General features: G+C 40.0%; 1 protein-coding gene across 2 annotated transcripts in view; it reads right to left on the bottom strand.

Annotated features, from left to right (window-relative positions):
• Positions 1-8,113: 8,113 nt before the first annotated feature.
• The window catches only part of LOC142991385 (pre-B-cell leukemia transcription factor 1-like), a 48,290-nt gene continuing 36,596 nt past the window's right edge, over positions 8,114-19,807 (bottom strand). The window contains exons 4-9 of one of the 2 annotated variants that reach the window (XM_076141492.1): positions 18,637-18,827; positions 16,995-17,130; positions 15,066-15,225; positions 13,173-13,285; positions 12,713-12,802; positions 8,114-10,547 (exon numbers count right to left, since the gene is read on the bottom strand). In XM_076141492.1, the coding sequence (XP_075997607.1) occupies positions 10,455-10,547; positions 12,713-12,802; positions 13,173-13,285; positions 15,066-15,225; positions 16,995-17,130; positions 18,637-18,827 (783 nt within the window). In that variant the 3' untranslated portion in view covers positions 8,114-10,454. The remainder of the gene's footprint in view (positions 10,548-12,712; positions 12,803-13,172; positions 13,286-15,065; positions 15,226-16,994; positions 17,131-18,636; positions 18,828-19,807) is intronic. The other variant, XM_076141491.1, reaches the window with a different exon arrangement.

Below are 19,807 nucleotides of genomic sequence, written 5' to 3' on the forward strand. Positions count from 1 at the left end.
TTTGGGAGGTTGTGCTTTTCACTTGTGTTGATGTCACAGAGAACAGCTTCGCACAGTAACATAACACTTCATCATCACATTGTTTGTTGGTGGAGGGGGGGGGGGGGGTTGTATAATTTCTGTAATATTGGGAACCAGCACAGCATCAATCAGCAGCAACTAAGGTTTGATGATCAATAGGTTTACCTGTAGAATTTAGGAAATTTCAGTTTGCCCATAATTGGACAAAATAATACATCACCCCCCAAAGGACATCTACATGTTAACAGATTAGCCGTTTGCATATTTACTTGCTTCTGTCAATAACACTAATTAAATGGAAGTGGGTTTTGCTCTGATCGCATCATGCAGAGTCATTACTGCATTACATCACAGTCGTTGCGGGATCGCTTGACAACGAGCCAATCCCAAACAATTCACGGTCTGCTTTTGGCAGTGTTGTGACCGGGTCTCCCTGGCCCAGGAGAATAAGCTTCGGTTACCACAGCAACACAATCATGTTGATGTCCATCACTTTGCTTGGGTTTAAAACATTGCAATGTTTCATAGTGGCATTTCAAGAATAATAGTATTGTAACTCAGCCATCTACCTGAGAGATGTGAGATTTTATCTTTTCAAGCAAAATCCTTTGCACTTCATGTGGGACTCATACAGTCAGATCAGTATAACGTTGTTCCCTTGATGCCATTACAGCTTTCTCAGCAGCTGCTACAGCCCTGACACAGTTTGGGAGTCCGTCCCACTGCTACTGAGTAAAAATAGGCATTAAGTCTTTGTCTGTAGTTATGTCCCTTTGTTAACAGCCTGTGTGAACGGCATCATTTGTTTGGGTGACAGAATTTTGCACTCTCATGACCCAGAAAAGTGACCTCAGAAGCAAACTGCAGTTTAGTTAAGTTCTCTTCTGTGTCTGTGATCAGCTATGTGTGTGAGCAGAGCTACTGTTTTTGTTCCACATGCTTCTCTGGTGGGAGAGAGCCCTACCTGCCAGTAGGACAAGTGACTCAAGGTTTGCCTTCAATGCAGCATGAAATGATGTCGGTGACTCACAGTAACTTTGACACAATCGTGTGAATGTAAACATCACTTTCTGGAATTTGCTCAACAGTTCTGACTGTATTGATTAATTAATAACACATTTTTGTGGCGCACCTTTTAAACCCACAGGGTGAAAATTTAGGTTGGGATCTGATATTCTTCCTCTCTCATAACATCACAACCCACTTAGACATGTACTGTATTTGGACTGATATGTCATATCGGTGTCTGCTCTTGTGGAGTGTTTCAGCCTTCTGACTGAGATCAGAGCCAATGCTACAATTTGGAATTTTCCACTGGTATGCATAAATTAAATCAGCTTTGTCATATTTAGTGAACATGGTTGTTTCAGGGAGGCTAGTAACAAATCAATACCCAAAAAGCAAAAAGCCTTCCGATCAGATTCTTCTCCTCTTTTTCTTGTCAACACGGTCCTAATGTTTTCACAGTACCATGTGATATTGTCAGATGTCACTGATTTCTGCTCTGAGGTCGATGTCTCAGCCTTGTGCAGCCTTGTCCATCCTGGTCTGATGTGAGCTGGGGATGGAGCATGGTGGACTTTCGGTTGTTGAGCTGGATCCAGCTGCACTGGATGCTGCCATGCTGCCGCTGAGGTCTAACTAGAATAACTGTTATACACCTGGAGCACTCGGTTGTACTGATGCTGGCTGTCTTCCTGGCGGAGCCGAGCCCAGATCCAGTTCCAGCTCTAGTTTGAGGCACTGAGACATGGAGGTTTGTCAACCTGTGCCTGCTTTGCATTTTCTGTCCCTGGAGTGTGCTTCTTGTTATCAACATGCATATGCTCCCCAATCTGCCTTAAATGGCTTTGTTTTCTTCTTCTTCAAATTTTGTTTCTAAGATTTGAAGTTGTTTTAACCTGAAATCCAAACTCCTGAATCCACATGCTGACTTGATTAGTGCTCTTGGAAATATTAGAGCATATACTGGAACATATACTGAATATCAGGGGAGATCAGGTGAGGTGCAATCAATCAATATCCTTTGAATTTTTACTTTTACTGTTACTTGAACCCATCTCAGATTGTGAGAGCTTTGGTTATTATTCTTCACAATTAATCATTTAATCTAATTTAAGGTGGAGATGTTAGAGGGCCACAGAATTCGTAGTTATAGTGAATATAGTTTTTAATATTTTTGTCTCCTCTTCTATTTTTTATTTTTTGTATAAGAAAAAGAAAATGCATCAGTGACCAGCATGTCAGTATTTCAAGGTATACTAGGTACAGCTAACACATGGTTACAAAACAGTTACAGCAAAGTCTGATGCCTTCTATCAGAGGAGAAATGTAATTTTTGCCATGACAATGGCCATGACACCATCAAAATACCATCCTATGTGTTTCAGACATATACCATGATCTGTTCACCATAACGGTCTGTGCTCATTGCTGGTTTCTTCCCTTCCTCAGCCTCTGTTTTGCCCATTTTGTTTAAGTACTAAAGGTGAGAGTAATAAGAGTGGACATTGCTCTGTGTGGCCTGATAATGTCAAAGTGTTTAAGGGGGGAGATGAGGAACTATCTGTGCTGACGTGTGTGTAGGGGGGCTTTCTCCATGCTGTGACTCTGTCCACTCCAATCCCTGTCCTGCTGCACAGCACCGTGACCATGCTGCTGTCACAGCATGCAGGCCCATGGCTGACCTACATACACCCTCTGTCCCCAAATGGGCACACGTCTCGCTGTGTCAGCCGCCGTGGTCAGATGGTCTGCTGAGACAGCTCAAAGCTGCACAAGGTCACACTTGGTGTCCAAGAAGTCTAAATTACACACAAAGGCTTAATGGCCAACATCCAGTCGTGCCAAGATCACACAACAAAAGCTGTGGTGAGTTTTCTCCCAAACTGTTTAGGTAGACTTAAACCTTGTTGAGTTGAGTAATCCATCACCAAGAGCATCATTATTTTTTACATTAATTATCGGACCATGCATTTGAAAGGTCTGCACATCTTTACCACTGAACTAATGTAACCTTTTTTTTTAATAAGGCACCCAGGACGGCTCCTGATCAGATGCCTGAACCACTTCAAGTGACTCCTTTACACATGAGGGAGCTCCAAACCTTGTCTGCCTCCATTTTATCCCCAGATTGGCTCCAGTTACACATGCAAATTGTGTTTGACATGCTTTATAATGATTCTGTAAATAGTGCTAAATCACTGCTTTTGTTTGTTGTGCTTATTCTGTGAAGCTATTATGGGTTGTAGGTTATGTAATTTGAGTAAATGCCTACACACAGAACCTTTCTTACATTCATGATTCATAAACATTCACAGATGTGGTCATTTTGCCGAAACCAGTAAAACCGAATCATGAGATTTGATAAGAAACAAGTTCATGCAGCGTATCACACGGTGTCCAGGTTTTCTGAAATGTGAAAAGTGACACCAAAGTCAAACACCAGTTCTCATACATCATGGCAAAAAAGACTGTGTATTGTAAGAGTAAATAAGCCTTTATATGGGTTTTGTGTGGCTTCTGCTTCTATTATTGTTATGTGCCTACCAGTACAATTACAGGTGTGTATGACATACTACTAATACTACATACTATTATGAGTGCAGGCACCCAAAAGTACATATTGTAGGTTTAGTAGGTTAATTACCGTCCATCTGAAACACACACAGAACAAATATAACCACGCACCTAAACAAGGACCAGACAGACACAGGAAGATTTAGAAACAAAATAAACACATTTCAGTAAATTTTGTCTTGCTTCTTCTTTGCTGCATTAAGTGATTTATTTGGTTTTGATTTAAAACGAGCAACACACAGCAGTGGTGTAACCTCATTTGACTTTGAATTTACTTGGACTCGACTGGAATGTGCTGATTTGAGACTCAACATAATCAAAAAAGACACATTGAATTTCCCTTCACACCCCTTCTGACTTCACTTGGAATTGAGCCGTTGACTTGGAAAAATGTTAAACCTTCTGCTGTTAAAGTATAATACACAATAATAATACACTGGAAATTATAATACACAATACATACACATACAATTAAAAATGATAAAGATGTGTATAACCTGATATTAAATTAGGTATAGATTATATTAATACTTGTTTAGGACTCGAAAGTCAAAGTTTAGTCTCATTACCTGAGACATGACTTGGGTCTTGAGTGCCACAGCTTAACATTTACTTGTGAGGTGCAAAGCATTTCATCAGCTTGTACCCGTACTTGCTCTTGACAATAAAGTTGAATCTAATCTAATCTAATCTAATCTAATAACTTGGTGCCAGCTCTGTTACACAGTATAACCTAGGGTGGTTGTACTTCAAAAATAACACAGAAATGTAGAAGAAAATGCGCATAAGCGTCTGAGAAAACTAACTGCTTGAAACAGAGTCAAACAGACCATGAGGGGTCAGCAGTGTTCCACGTTTGGGGAGACACGTTAAGCAAATACAATTTTTGAATACACCTTGTGTTATGAATATCAATTTGAATATTAATTTAAGTTCATAATTCAAAGTTGTATATCTGGGAAAGACAAAGAGAAACTGGGCTATGAAAGGTAAAGCCACATCCAGTGTTTTCAGACGGACTCTGAGCCGCTGTACATTGTAGATAACGGGAAAACTCAATATGACAGCTGCTTCCTAAATAACAACATACTGTACTGTACACACGGTGCCAAAGTGAGTACAAAGACCTGAGTAAACCATGCAGTATTGATAGGACATCAATTCACTTCGACAGCATGATCGTCATTGCTATGGCTCAAAAGTTTATTTATTAACAGTTACTGTACATCATAAGCAGTTCAGTGACCCATAGTGTCAAATGATTTGATTTGAGTTTATGTGGAAAGGCCACAGGGTGATGACCCCCCCCCCCCCCCCCCCCCCCCCCTTGTGGAGCACGATAAGATCCATGTCTAGCTCATTATGGAAGCTTTAGGCAAATAAAAAGAAACAGTTTATAGTCTGAAACTCCCACATACTGAACGGGCAAAATACACTGCAAATTCCCATTGGAATGTTCCGTGGTTTGAATAAGTTGCAGTGCTCTGATGACTCATATCGAACTGTGAAATTTTTCCAAATGTCTTCTTTATGAAACTTTGAGATCAGAGGAAATTTTTGAGGACCTGTGGGTGGCGCATGCAATATCAGACTGAAGTGTTCCAATAGTGCCGTATGATTCTGTGCCAAACTGAACCGTTTCCAAATCTGAAATCTGCACCATTAAGTGGAACACACCCACAGTCACAAATTATAGGAGAATTATGTGACGCTGTTACTGCACATCCAACTTGTAACCATTTCTTTAGAATTTTCTGAGTTACAATTATGTGTATCAACAAGCATGATTCATACGTTTGTCCTCAGGTAATCTAGGATGTCTATCTGTATATTTCAGGGCTCACGATATTAACTAGAGGCTTTCCTTGAGTTAGTTTCTATAAGACAAAGCCTCTCCATTATGCCGTACCCCCCAGAACTCAGGCCTTCCTGCCTGCCTGCCCGCCTGCTGCTGTAGCCATTCCCTCAGGCACGCATGGCTTTGGTGTAGAAGTATACATCATAATGGCAGGCACTGAAAAACTGATGCACATTATGCTTTATGAATATGGTCAGCCCCTTTTGCAAACCTTGTTATTGTTATTGATATAATGTGAGTAACTGTCTTTCCGCTTCTTTTTTTTGTACCAACTCACTGGGTCAAAAAACTCAATTGAAATAGAATATGGTGTCACACTCAATGTAATTATCTTTCATGACACACTCTGACTGGAAGATATTGTTTTCTGATGCTGTTTATATCACAGAATGGTTATAAGATAGTAGAAGGATAACGGTCAATGTTTCAATGATGATCCGCTGGTAAACACACTTTACACACAAGCTTTGGTATTAATTTAGGACTGTGTCTCTTTTAGGTCCGGTACAGAACTATCAGCTGTTTCCTCCATCATATTTACATTCCTCTTTGTCAGTATTTCAACTTGGATTGTACTTTTGACAGCTTTACCAATCTGTCTTCACTACATGGATTTCCCACAAACCACTTATTTAAGTATATCTAAACCAGACAGAATAGGAATTGGGATTTGACCTTTTAAAACCAGAAATATTCCTGACTGCAGTCTTGTTAGATAATTGTAGTGGATGAGCCCTATTGATGAATTGTATATGATAACCTGATACAAATCAACAAACAAATTGAGTTTTCATAGTTGATCAAAATCTTTTCTGATCATTGTTTATCTATAAAGCAATTAACCAAAACATTTATTTAGTCGTGTACACTTTTTTTGGAAGTATTCCCAGCTCATATGTGCATTTCTGTGCATGATCAGTAAGTCAGATCAGTCTTGCTTATATTACTATCACTGTTTTTTTTTCTTCTCTTCTATCAGTGTAGTGAGATGTGCTCTGACAGTGGCCAAAAGCCTTTTTTAAAGCTTTAAAACTGTTTACTTGTTCATTTTTTCTAAATGGTTCATCGGGGGAGAAGAGCACGTGTTGGTTTATCAGTCTCATTTATTCTTTGTTAGGAGAATGGATTATCAGGCCATGGTGAGGAAAGTTTGCACTTCTTGCTGTTGATATCACATAAAATATTATCTGAACCTCACGATTAAATGGATCCGTGGCAGGGGAAATGTTTGCATGAATTAGAACAATACTGTGTTTTCGAGGTACACCACGTATTTGTCAATGAATAAAGGACTCCAGTCAGGTTTGTTTATGATTGGATTTGCATTTTTCTTCTCCTTGTAATTGGACAGGGATCAGCATTGTGTTCATAAAAAAGGCCCATTGCAGTTACAGTCACAGCATACCGTGTTAACAAGCATGTTTGTTTAGCTTTGAATCCCGAATTTCTAAAGAATATACACTGATCTTACCCAGAATGGGATTTACACCTTTTCACTGTGTAATTACTAAATGCCTTTCAGTTTGCAGGAGCACATGAATAAATTATGGCCTGCACATGTAGCAGTTCTTGCCTTTGATTTGTCTAACAGGAAGTCTTTGATAGAAAGAATGAAGCACTTCCATGTAATTACATTTGATCATGTTTGCATATGTCACTCCCCCAGTTTATCACGCTCTTTGATTTTGTGATGCTTTCGGGCGATTCATCCTAATCCAGGAGTTTAGCCCCTTTCTCATTTTTTCTAGCAGAGGGAAAGTAACAGATGAATCGGAGGAGCAGAATCAGACATCCTGTCTCATTTATCTGGAGGAGAGAGATAAGTGTAGATTCCGCCTCTTCCAGGGAACACACATTAGCTATGCCTTAGAGGGAGTACTGGGTGTGTGTGTGTGTGTGTGTGTGTGTGGGGCGGGGTGTCTATCTGCCGTGAGCGCACAGCTTTCACTCACTTCTGAAACTGTGAAAATGTCCCCTTCACACCCTCAGCAGCTGCTCCAGCGCTCTGTAGTTGTGATAAAGTGCCTACGATGGCGTGATCCAGAGGTGTTGGACTGACAAGTTTACAATGTGCAAACTTGTATCCTACAGTAGCTCATGACCCTGACCCCATTACAAAGTCAGTGAGAAACAACACGCCAGATAGAACTTTAAAAAGGACAGAACCACCATTTATGCAACAAAAGGATCTATTTATTTGGGATACGCATTGCCAGTACAAATAAAACCTTCACCTTTCAGGTACGCTTCTTCACAGAAAACAGGTTTTTGATTTGGAATTAAAAAGACAATATTTCCCATTTGATACCTTATGCAGAGATCTTAAAATTTAAAACCTGCCAAGAAAAAGGTTCTATGATATCAGTCCTTATAAAAAAAAAAAGAAGAACATTCAAAACACTGCAGTACGTTATTTTTTATTGAAGAACAAAAATACATGCAACAAATAAAACATCTCATGTTTTACAAATTGTTCATTTTCATCTCATGTCTCTTTTCTTTTTATATTCAAAAAACTAAAAGCATCATTACATGAAGCTTCAACAATATTTGACAGACGTTGTGAAAAGTCGATTTAAGCCTTTCTGAGGGGTGCAAAAACAATCCGTGTGTTGTGCCACATAGTGACAGTTTCTCACTTTTGAATGGCCAAAGCTGAAGCACGTAATGTAAGGTAGGTAAAGCAAAAGGCCTTACAGAGCAAACGGAATGAGTTGGTGTCGTCGTAGTAATAATCTCCATCATGTAGGTTTGAAACATCCACCTTTTCATACATACATACATGGAATAAACATAAATGCACAGATGTCTCTCCGGACGCCCGAAACTGGTTTTTAGAGCTGTACTATACATTGCAAAAGGTTGGGGTAAGATTTAGCAGTCTTAATTGGATTTTGGTCCAATGTAAAGATTCAGTTACAGTAAAAAACAGAAGAAGAAAAATAGAAAAGGTAACATTTACTCTTACCTTCAAATGAACAGCCACTTTAGAGGCAGGATTATGTTTGGAGGTATAATAGTACAAAACAATAAAGAGGACTTTGTCCCAAATACACCAGAACCTCTGTATATGTATTTATTAGACATTAGGCTGCATTAAAATGATTTATGTCCAAATTCATAGATACAACAAAAGAGTAAAGGTGCATATCTACATATATAGAGCATTCTTGGACTAATTTACATGTAATGATAGCATATAAATGAAAAATAGTCCTGTAGCAAAGCAAAGTAATATCAAATGAAAAACAAATTATAGGAGTTATTCACAACACGGAGACATAAAAATATATCAAAACATCATCTGGATTTGTGTGCCATCAGGGTGTTTGTTTCCATTGTGTTTATATATTCTGCCTATATTTTTTGGTTTTGAAAACTAGTACTTCGAATAGTATATGTGTGCCAGTACAGCGGATAAGAAAATCATATAAAAAAAGGAAAGACCAAACATTGATAATGATAAAATATTGATAAAGCTGATCCCAATACAGAAAAACAAAAAATTGCCAATGCCTTTTTTTTTGGTATCAAAGTGTGGTAAATGTTGGCACCCCACAAAGACAATTGTAATAATGTTCAACCAGGTTGCTGGTCTAATTTTATATCTTAAATGGATTTTTGATGTTTTCATTCTGTTGTTTTAGAATAAATAATAAGTGAAATGACTGCTGCATCTTCAACATATGAACACGATTACAATACTTATTTTTAGCACCAAATGAAGACTGAATGTATGAGTGAACGGCGCATGTTCACTCATACATTCGCAGAACAAACATCCTATGATCTTTGAATGATCATTGAGATTGATATGAAGATAATTGTTTGTATTTTGCCAATAAATGGATTTGGTTACCAGCAGTATTACCAGCAGTATCTGGCTATATTGATTGCATTGACACAGACTGGCCTGGACACTGTATGTACACTCTTTGTTACATAATATGACTGTTACAGTTCAATTGTAGATTTAACTCTGTAATGTTTTCTCTTCGGACCTATACAAATGTTTCAATCATTAGGTGTTATTGTGCTTTGAGAGATGTTGACATGGATTAATAACGATGTCATAATGGTTGCTGATGTACTCACTGATTCAGTGGTTGGGTGATTCAGATGCATTTTGCAAAATTGGTGGACAAAAGATTTTACAGCAATATATGATGTGAATTCATCCTGCATCCTGAAACTCAGTTAGTAAATCCCACTGAATGTTTGTATTTGCTTTCTTAAAAACAAGATTCTCTGTCAGTGTGTGAGCAGAAATCCTACCACTAAAATGTTGCTGCCTGTTGTATCATCGCTGAATGCCAACTATATAAACTAAAGGCAAATACTTGAATATTAACTGACTAACGTAATAATACCTAACTTGATGACATGAGAAATGCAGAAGAACATGACATAAAAACGCGTAATGATACATTATCAAAATTCATGTCCAAGGTTGAACTTTGGCACTATAGATAAACAAACATGGTGAGCACAGCAATAAAGTCCTGACCATGAGAGGGCATGGGCCAGTGTAAAAATCCCATAATTAAGCATTTTCAAAAAGTGAAGCATTTCCAAATGTTTTCCATTTGCTATTGTGTTCGCTGATATTTTGATAGAGGTAGTGAGAAAATACTTCAATTTACAAGATGTGGGGGAATAAACTGTTAACTGTGTGCCTAGTGTGTTATGTAGAATGAAAGCATAATACAAAGAGGCAACAATGACCTGTACATGGAAACTGTACAAACTGTGATGTGTGCATATGAGTCCCCAACACAGGCTGTTAACGATGTCATGGTTCCACAGATAGGATAAGTGAATTTCGTCCGTAATGTTGATAATGTCCTTCCAAGATCTCAGACGTCTCCTGCCTTGTGACTACATACAGTTCATCACATCCAATCCCAATGGGGTTGGGGGTGTTTGAGGACGGGAGAATAAGAGAGTGCAGGGAAAGCACATGAGGTGGTGCAGGAAGTGGGGTGGGGGGGGCGGATCAGTTGGAAGTGTCAGAGTGAACGCTTCCGGGTCCTTCTGTAGGTGAAGTCACTGATGAGGGGGTCGGAGCATCCTGCCAGCCACCGTTTGCCTGAGATGAAAAAAGAGAGACAGGAGGGAGGGTTTACATTCATTACTCAGTGCAGCTGGGCTCATCCGCGGCATGGCAACGACGAAAAGCAGCTAGATGGAGGTCCTCAGGGCGAGAGAGACTCTGAATACATGTAATGCTGCCATGGCCTCTGCTATCCAACATACAGTCGCCCACAGCCTCCAGACAAAACTGAGATGGCGGGAAAGGCTAATCTGTCTCATATTAGAGGTAATGATTCAGAATCATATTTGAACCAAGTGGAAATCAAATGAATTACATTGCTGCCTCATCATAGGCTGCACATTCAAATTCATATAATGAAGAACATGAACTGTGTGGAGGAAGATCATCCTGGACATGAAATGAGTCCAAAGTGAAGTTGAATAATTTGTTTAACGACAAAATAATATGAAAGGGCCTAAACTAGTACACTGACAAATGGAATAATAATAATAATAATAATAATAATAATAATAATAATAATAATAGGAGATGGAAAGCACTTTAAGCTGTAATGATAAGTATTTGTAGATCCAATAGTAGTTAATAGTAGATCCAAATTCAGCGGATGACAATAGTAAATGTTATCGGAAGATTTGGAAATGGTGCCTGAGAACTTTTCATGATGAAAGGCTATAATCGAAAGAGGCGGAGTCATTTTAATTTAACATTTATCATTCTTAGTATCCTGTGCAATGTGTGAGAAAGAGAGAGAGTAAAGATGTTTAAACATAGTTAATTAACAACAAAAATATAAAACTTTCAAATTGAAAACTTTGGCTGAGGGTAGATTCATGTGCAGATGGAGTTGTGAGCACACTTAGAAGACTAACACATTGACAATTGTTAATTTGTTTTGGATTGAAGTGCGGATCCAAAGAAATCATTTCTATGTAATATATTATGAGGTTGTCCATGCTGGTACATACATTCACATGACCTCATAACCATAAGAATGTTTGCATCCAAAAAAAGGGTCACAGGTCAGAAAATACTGACAAATGTCTGTAACTAATTTAATATTGGGTAAATGCAGAGCGACTGCATGATATTTGAAGCTTTTCTACTCATATCAAAACATTTACCAGACCAAACTGTAGCACACAGCTCATATTAAAGTCAAGTGAATTTTAACTTAGTAACCTCAGCTACATAAATCATAGGCAAACAGCGTGGCAGACAGATATCTGCCCTTACATTATGCATCGCGAGGCTTCTTTACAGAGTATAAATGTGAATAAAACAGCATATTGTGTCAGTGTAAGATGTGGGAGAGCAAGCAGGCGTCCAAGGAGAACCATATCTGTGAGGTCAAAGGACTGAGAAAGAACAGGGCCTGAATACGTTAGTGGCCTCTCAGGGTTAAACACAGCTGGCTGTAGGATGCGCTCAGTGCAGTCAGGAAGCCTATTTGAATACACATACATGTTTTTATACAGCAGACATTTCATCTGATTATCATATGGCCATTGAGGCACAACGACGACAGCAGAGGAAGCACAGCTGTGACCGTCCTCGTCCTCTGAGCGCAGCTCGCTGTCAGGGCCATTAGTATGGCAGGAACATGATCTGAGCAATGCGCTTGGATTGCTGTCCCAAGTCCACACTCTGCTCTCCTTGTGTCTGTCTTATCGATTTTCCCCTTTACGACATGGCTTGTCGCTGTGAATTTCCCTGCTGTTCGCAGCCGCCAGCAAACAACCCCACCCCCTGTCAACAGCCTCCCCGTCTATACACACAGACCCAAACTCTGATGCCAAATAAGACACAAACATGAGAGTAACACACCCCTATTGCACACAAGGAGGTCTCTCCAGGAGTGCAAGGTTATATTCTTAGCGTGACGATGGCCTGATGTTCTGGGTAGTTTTAAAGGGAGCTGATGGTCTCAGGCTGCTCATCGTTGATCAGGTGATCAGAGAAGCAGTGCAGAACTTGTCACCTGTTTGTGTACTTCCCGCTCCAAAACAGACGGAACATGACAGGCTCAGACAATAGCTCTACGTGTGTGTGGCCCTAACCTGCATATATTGGGCAACATGCTGCCCATGGCATCCACGACACAGAGGGAATCAACTCTGAGACCGTGGAGCCTCTAAGTGGCATTCTGAGCCCTATGGGTTTGAGGTAATTGGTACAGGGAGAGAGAAAAAAATGCTTACATTGATGCCCTGCGGACTGTACATCTGGTTGGCTGTAAGTGCTTCACTGTATCCGCCTGTCTGGCTGATAACATGGCGAAGAGTATCCACCTGCAACATTCCGAAACAGCAAACAAAGCAAGGTCGGAGTGAGAACACAAGAGAAAGCAGATAGGGATGACAAGACAAGTGGAGTGACAGAGTACAGTGCTGCATCACCATCATGCATATATCCTTGGAAACTTCAATTTATCACAAAGGCCTTATCTTTTGTCTGGTCCAAATCAACTATTGACATGGTAAACACATCAGTACCAGATAAATGTAGTATACAGGCCAGATGGTACTCTTTGGGCCTGTCCTTGAGACTGTGTGAGAGCCACCAATGACACAGCTGTGAAATGAGGTCAGCACGAGCCTTACTTAAAAAGTCAGGCGTGTCTGCCCCTGACTTATCTGCTACACTGCATGGGGCCCCTACCTGTGACTGCACGTTGGCTCCCACCTGAGCCCCCTGGTATGAGTCCCCATTGAGAGACTGCACGCTCATGAACAAGTCCCCCGAGTTTGACATGTTAAAAGAGCTGGCAGAACCTGAAGGGAGAGAGGGAGCACCGAGATCACAGAGAGAAAGGAAGAGAGCAAGCAGTGCAAAAGCAAACTGGTGCGTCCAGGGAGGCTCTGGAGGCCCAGCGTGAAGAGGTTAGCTGGCAGCAGGCAGGCATTGTCACAGGTAGAGGCTCACACAAACACAAAAGAGGAGGCGGGAGGAGGTGAGAGACACACAAGGACAGTAAACTGCAGCTGCAACTCATTGCAAAAGGGATTTGAGTCAGGCAAGTTTCTATCAGCAACAGCACTGTTACTGCTGATATTCAAGGCTGATTTGAAAGCAGAAAGAAGAAGAACTGAAGAAGCAGTCTGCTGTTTGGTAAAATGTCCTTGTTTGCCATAATGCTCGTTTTTCACTGCCTGTGTGTGGGGAAATGGCATTGTTGTGTGCGTGTTACTGCTGGAACGCATTTGTCTTTCACATTCACAATATCACTGGTGAGGGGAGAACAGCTACACACTACTGCAAGCACTATTCAAATTTCCATTCGTTATCATTTTTCAGTTGTTGTTGTCTTTTCTTTCAACACTGTGAGTAGTGAACAGAGAAAAATCTGGATCCTGCACACTTTGCTTCTGGTGTTTTGTAGCCTACAGCAAGATGTACTGATATAGTATGCATATATGCAAATGCTCATTCATTCTTTGTATACTTTTAAAAACATTATCATTAGTGTATTTGCAGCAGTGTATTTGGAGAGTAAGTTCCACGTTGTATCTAAATCCAGCTTCTGCAGTGTGAATGCTGTCAACATGGCCACCTAACATGAAAGTGCCTACATGAGCAGTGTAAAACGAGCATTATATATCATCAACAGGCCTCCATAACATTCTCCAGCTATGTGTTTGCATAAGCATGCTGAAATAGATCCAGAACTGTCTAGTCTAGAGTCAGGCTCCATTGTTAGCCTCTGTAAATGAATGTGTTTGCTGTCTTACCCAGAGACAAATAAGAAAATATTGATACCAATTTCCCTTCTGTGCACCTAGTACAGAGACAGGTGCAAGACATGTTTGGACACAGCACAAAGACTTAGAGGAAAATAAGCAGGAAATTGCAAGGTTTTGGTCTGCAAACGCACGGCGACATCACATCGGTCTTCTTCACATAAATGCTGTGTCTTGTCTAAGTGGATAAATTGCAATGGTAAAACCAAAACGGTAGTTTTACCATCACTTATTCTTTGGAGGTATGTTTGAGGAACAAGTGGCGTTGTCCACTCTGTCTGCCATGGCTTCTGAGGGGGACTAACGGTTTCCCTCTGCTTCAGGTCTCTAGGCTAAGCTACACTAAACATGGCTGCAGTGGTGGGGACTTTGCCCCTGTACCACCACATTCGCCTTGTTTTCTGTCTCTAGGTAAGACAACAGGAGCACATGTTTTCTATTGTCTGTTACTTTAGATGTTAATACTGCAGCAAACACATGGTTTTATATGCCTGAAGAGTAACATGGTGGAAACACATGAAGGCTATTGTTAATTGAAGAAGTCAGCACAGAAAGCATCAGGAGACTTGGCATGGGGCAGATGGGCTAATCTGGAACAAAGCTTTGCTGCACTTGCTGTGTTATAGTGTACTAGTCTCACTATACTAGTAATGGTGCATTAGCAGGTGACAGGCATGTTCAGAGAACAAGGCATTCCTCCTGTCTTCACCAGCACCACCATTGGAATAGTCTTTAATGTGCTATATCATCTATGATGTAATACAAAAATTTACATATGTCTACCATGGGCAGAGCCAGGGACTTCCTGTCTCACCTGCAGAGTTTGGAGTTGAGGGTGAATTTGCTTGGCTTCCATGTGAGGATGCATTAGCCGCATTGACGGCAGTTCTTGCAGCGTACATGTTGGCTTCTTCTTGGAACTTACCAATGTTTTTCTTGTATCTGATTCTTTTATTCCCAAACCAGTTCGAAACCTGAGCAAACAAAGAACAGAATGTAGATTATTTATAGTGCAGTCTTAGCGTACAGAGCCTCGCCATATTTCAAGGCAAGCACTCAAAGAAGAGGGGAGTGTTTAGCTTGGCTGGCCTTAATGGCGTGTCTACCACTGCAGAGAGCCTCTGTCAGAGGAAGGGGCTACATAGACTGGTGCTGTGAATCCACATTAGTGCCAGAATGGAATGATTGCCAATAACAGTCTCATTATGTCACCCTGACTGCAACTATCATCAGAACTCACACAAGCACCAATCAGTCAACATCCGCTAACACCCATTACTGCTAATGGACTCCCAGATGAAGCCATGAGGGTAATCCCAGCGCTAATGATAAACAACATTAAAATGAAAACCAAATCAATCCTCCAAAGTTTCCAATACACAGAGTAGGTAAACATTCTCCTTTATTATGACCAAGAAACAGAAACTCTACAAATCATTCAGACCCTGAGTAGGTTCCACAATCATGCCCAGATGCATCCTCAAATTGTTTGGTATAAATTAATGAAACCAATTGAGAAAGCGATCCATCCCTAAATGATGGATTCAAAACAAACTGCTGTTTACCTTGGTGTTGTCATTGCTTTCCTTATATCAATTCTCACAGGACTCAACACAACCTGAGTGCTAGAATGCAAGGGTGAAAAAAACAATGTGTCTAAATATTATTCTTTTAATGAATATTTAGAGGTTTAAGTGTTGGGTAAGCTTCTGAATGATTATAATGTAATAGAGTAGCTGCACATCAGTTTCACATGTCTGAAGTGACTGGGCTGTTTTCAGAGGCGGAAGGCCTGTTCTTTACGCATACATAGAGATTTGTGTGTAACAGTCTATCTATTACTCCTAATACTTAGATGGCCTTGTCACAAGGTGCAGAGGAATGACATTCATGGTGCATAATGAATAAAAATAATTGATTTCAAAATAAAGTGTTCTATATGGTATGTTTTGTTGTTTCCTTGTCAATGAAATTTGCAAGAAATCATATCCCTTCACACCTGTGTTCCATTACATTTGTTGCATTTGGTTAGGAACATTTAAACAACTATTCAGTACAATGGCATGACATACTACATAACAGGCCAGGACTCTTATTACTTGGGGAGCAAATGTATTCCTGTATAAATCTACTTTCCATGGAATTTGTAAATTGTTAAGTAAGAATACCACTGCAAATGACATCTATCAAGTCATCAGATCTTATATTTCGTGTGGAAATCCTGTTCGCTCCACTGCAGCATGAAGACGCTTTTGGAGAGCTGAAGCACAATATGATACCATGAATGATTCAAAATGATAAGATCCGATATAATAATATTAAATACATAATGAAAAGAAGCATTAAGATACGATGTGATATACCTTATTGAACCCAAAGAAAGATTTGGACTGCAAATGCAGAATCATAACTCAAAAGATTGAGAAACTGATGATATACAACAGTCACTGTCTGATTATCTTTGGAATTTGATCTGCAAATACAGACTTTGTTGATGTTTTTGTTCTATGTCTATTCTGTGTACGTACATAGTGACGGCAATGGGAAACCGGAATCAAATTCCTTGTTCTTTGACGCATGCTTGGCCAATAAAGCTGTGTTTGGTTTGAACTTTCATATATTTATACTCCAAACTTTTTGTTGGCAAATTATTGAATTATTTGATGAACCCCCTTGCCTTTTTGCTGGGATGTGTATGGTAATTCTGTATGGAGGTGAGGGGGGGGTGTATTCTGTGGTGTACCTGGGCAACTGTGATGGCACACTTCTTTGCCAGCTCCTCTTTAGCCTCCTCGCTGGGGTAGGGGTTGCTCAGGTGCGAGTAGAAATACTCATTCAGGATCTCTGTTGCCTGCTTATTGAAGTTCCTTCTTTTCCGTCTACAAAAAAGAACAGAAGTTAAAACAGAGTCAAATTCATGTCAATCATTCACTCAATCAAAAAAAACCCCTTAAGCCTAAAGAGGCTCTGAAGAGCTTTGATTCATGCATGCATTTGATGCTCCACTTTCGAGCACGATATCCAATATACATACATTATTCATGGATGAATAGATAATGCATTTTAATCCAAAATGAATTTTATTATTGTTACTGTATATTTACAGCGGTCTGTATTATTTAATTGTATCGACAATTAAACAACAATGGTAACCGGAAGTAGAACAAAACAACCCATTAAAGCCTATGGCTGCCTTACTTGTGGGATTTAGGGCTCCAAACCTCTACACTCTATACTGCACAGGCCCACTTTAGCTTTGCATCAAACAACAGATAGTGGTTTCACTTTACACTCCTATTTAGATTGTGGGTCATATACACATTTTATTTGATTTTGTGCAACCATTTGTTACTATAAAGCTTATCTGTAAAAAAAAAAAAAAACTACTTTACATGTCTTCTCTGGTCAGGATTTACATGATATGATTACATGACTTGTACTTTTGCCCTCAGTTTTTTGTACGGAATAATAAGTACTGTCTATTAGTTAACACATGGATAATCAATAAAACATCAGTATCATGCTCAATAACCTTTTTTGGATTGATAAATGTTTGGAAGTGAGTGTATATTTTTATATGAGAAAGTTGCTTCTGCACAACAGCGCAAACAGATACAATATCACATGCTGATGCACATGACCCTTCCTCTTGTGAACCTATCAGGTCGTTTCTGCCTGAGCCATCCAAAGAGGGCTTAATACAAACTGGAGTGGAATTCACTATTGTGCAGATTTGTGCTGAAATCTCTGCCCCACACTCCAAACGCCTGCTTGAGAATATGTAAATGTGCACAGCATGGGCTCCAGCAGCCAGTAGATTAATCAGTGGAGCTGAGCATGGCAATGCCTCTCAACCAGTGAAAGCTTCTCCCTTCCCCTGCCTTCCTTCTCCTCACCACACCGCCACAATCATTTGCAAGAGAATAAATAGGGAGCTTTGTAGGGGAGTGCATGCCTCATTTAAATGTTATGCTTCCGACTCAGAGTTTGAGTGAGATTTATCCTCAGAGAAATGTATGCAAATCCAAAGCACACATCAAAAGGAACAAGCGATTACATTAAAAAAGGGAAATAGAAAGTGTTATGGAGCATGGAGGGGACTCTTATTAGGCAGTGTCATGTATGCTGCTCCAAATGGTATCCACAGATACATGCTCACCCAGCACGTGTGGTAAGTAGCAGAAAGCATGTGTTACATCATGTTTAAAGCATGACAGACCTCCTACATTAGCTATTCATACTGAGAAGAGGGGACCTCACACTGTTTTTGGAGTATTGTTAAAGTGGGTGGTTATTTGCAGCATGTATCAAGAATCATACATTCAAAACAAATGGAAATACTAAATACACACACATGTACATGTAAGAAATACAAAGACACACACCTGGCATCGAGGAAACGAGAGCGCAGGATCATGACGGCCTCACAGGTGCTCTGTTTGAGCTGCATCTGGATGGAGCTGAACTTGCGGTGTATGATGTTCACCATGCGCTCGATCTCTTTGGGCGAGATGGGCCGCGTGCGTGACTGCTCCCGCAACAGGTTCATGACGTGGGTTGTGAACTCATTGCATGCCTTTAAGAAGGATACACACACAAGAAATAAATCAGGGGGCTGGATTAATATATGTAATATGCGTTTTGTGTGTGTGTATGTGTGTGTGTGTGTCAGTTTGCATTGTTTTTCTGTGCTTTTCTGCAAGAAATTGAGGTAATGTTTCAAAATTGTGAAAAAAAGCCTCTACATGAAGTTATAAGTTAGATATGCATATGTTCACTGCACTTCACTTTGAAAAATCTGTATTTTTTTAATGGATTGCATCAAATAAAATTGATTTGAACAAGGGTAACAAACATCAGACCAAAATAGCAAGCGCAAATTATGGAAGAGCAAAATATGTTTAGCTTTTATTGTAACCTCTCTCTCTGTGTTGTCCAAGAAAAAGCACATAACTCCACAAAGGTTAATTGTATAGACTACAGACCTGCTAAATGCTCCGACTCTAACAACGTTCTTTAGTCAACCATCGCTACCATTGAAGAAAATCACTACCACCCAAAAAGAATAAATACACACAAGCACAGACACCGAAAAAATGAGAATGAATCATTTTCTTAATGTTGTTCTGGGGCAGGTTTTCTCACACAGCCCAGGGGGGAAAAGAAGTGCTGATATATTTCATATTTAACAGAAGTCATGATGGCAGTGTGTTGAGAGGAACCAATGACAGCTGTTCTCTTGTCTGACACACACATTCATAGTTTAGCCACCGTGAGAGACGAGTATGCTGCAATGTTTCCATTCATCCCCCCCGTGTGACACCAGGTGTGAATCTGCCACATTACACTCTAACTCTCGCTGCTTTCGCTTGTTTATTTCTCTCTTCCTGTCTGGATCTCTCTGGATTTTTCACTTGTCAGTTTTTGTCTGGGTCTGTGCATTGGAGTGTTTTTTGACATTCATCTGAAATTGATGCTGTTGTCATGAATGCACTGGTTATCAAGGCGGTGGGAGAATATCAAGAATCTCATTTATGTTTTGAATATACACAACAC

Source organism: Genypterus blacodes, unplaced genomic scaffold, assembly GCF_046128005.1.
Source record: "Genypterus blacodes isolate CSIRO-AG114 ecotype Tasmania unplaced genomic scaffold, CSIRO-AGI_Gbla_v1 ptg000019l_1, whole genome shotgun sequence".
Taxonomy (NCBI): domain Eukaryota; kingdom Metazoa; phylum Chordata; class Actinopteri; order Ophidiiformes; family Ophidiidae; genus Genypterus; species Genypterus blacodes.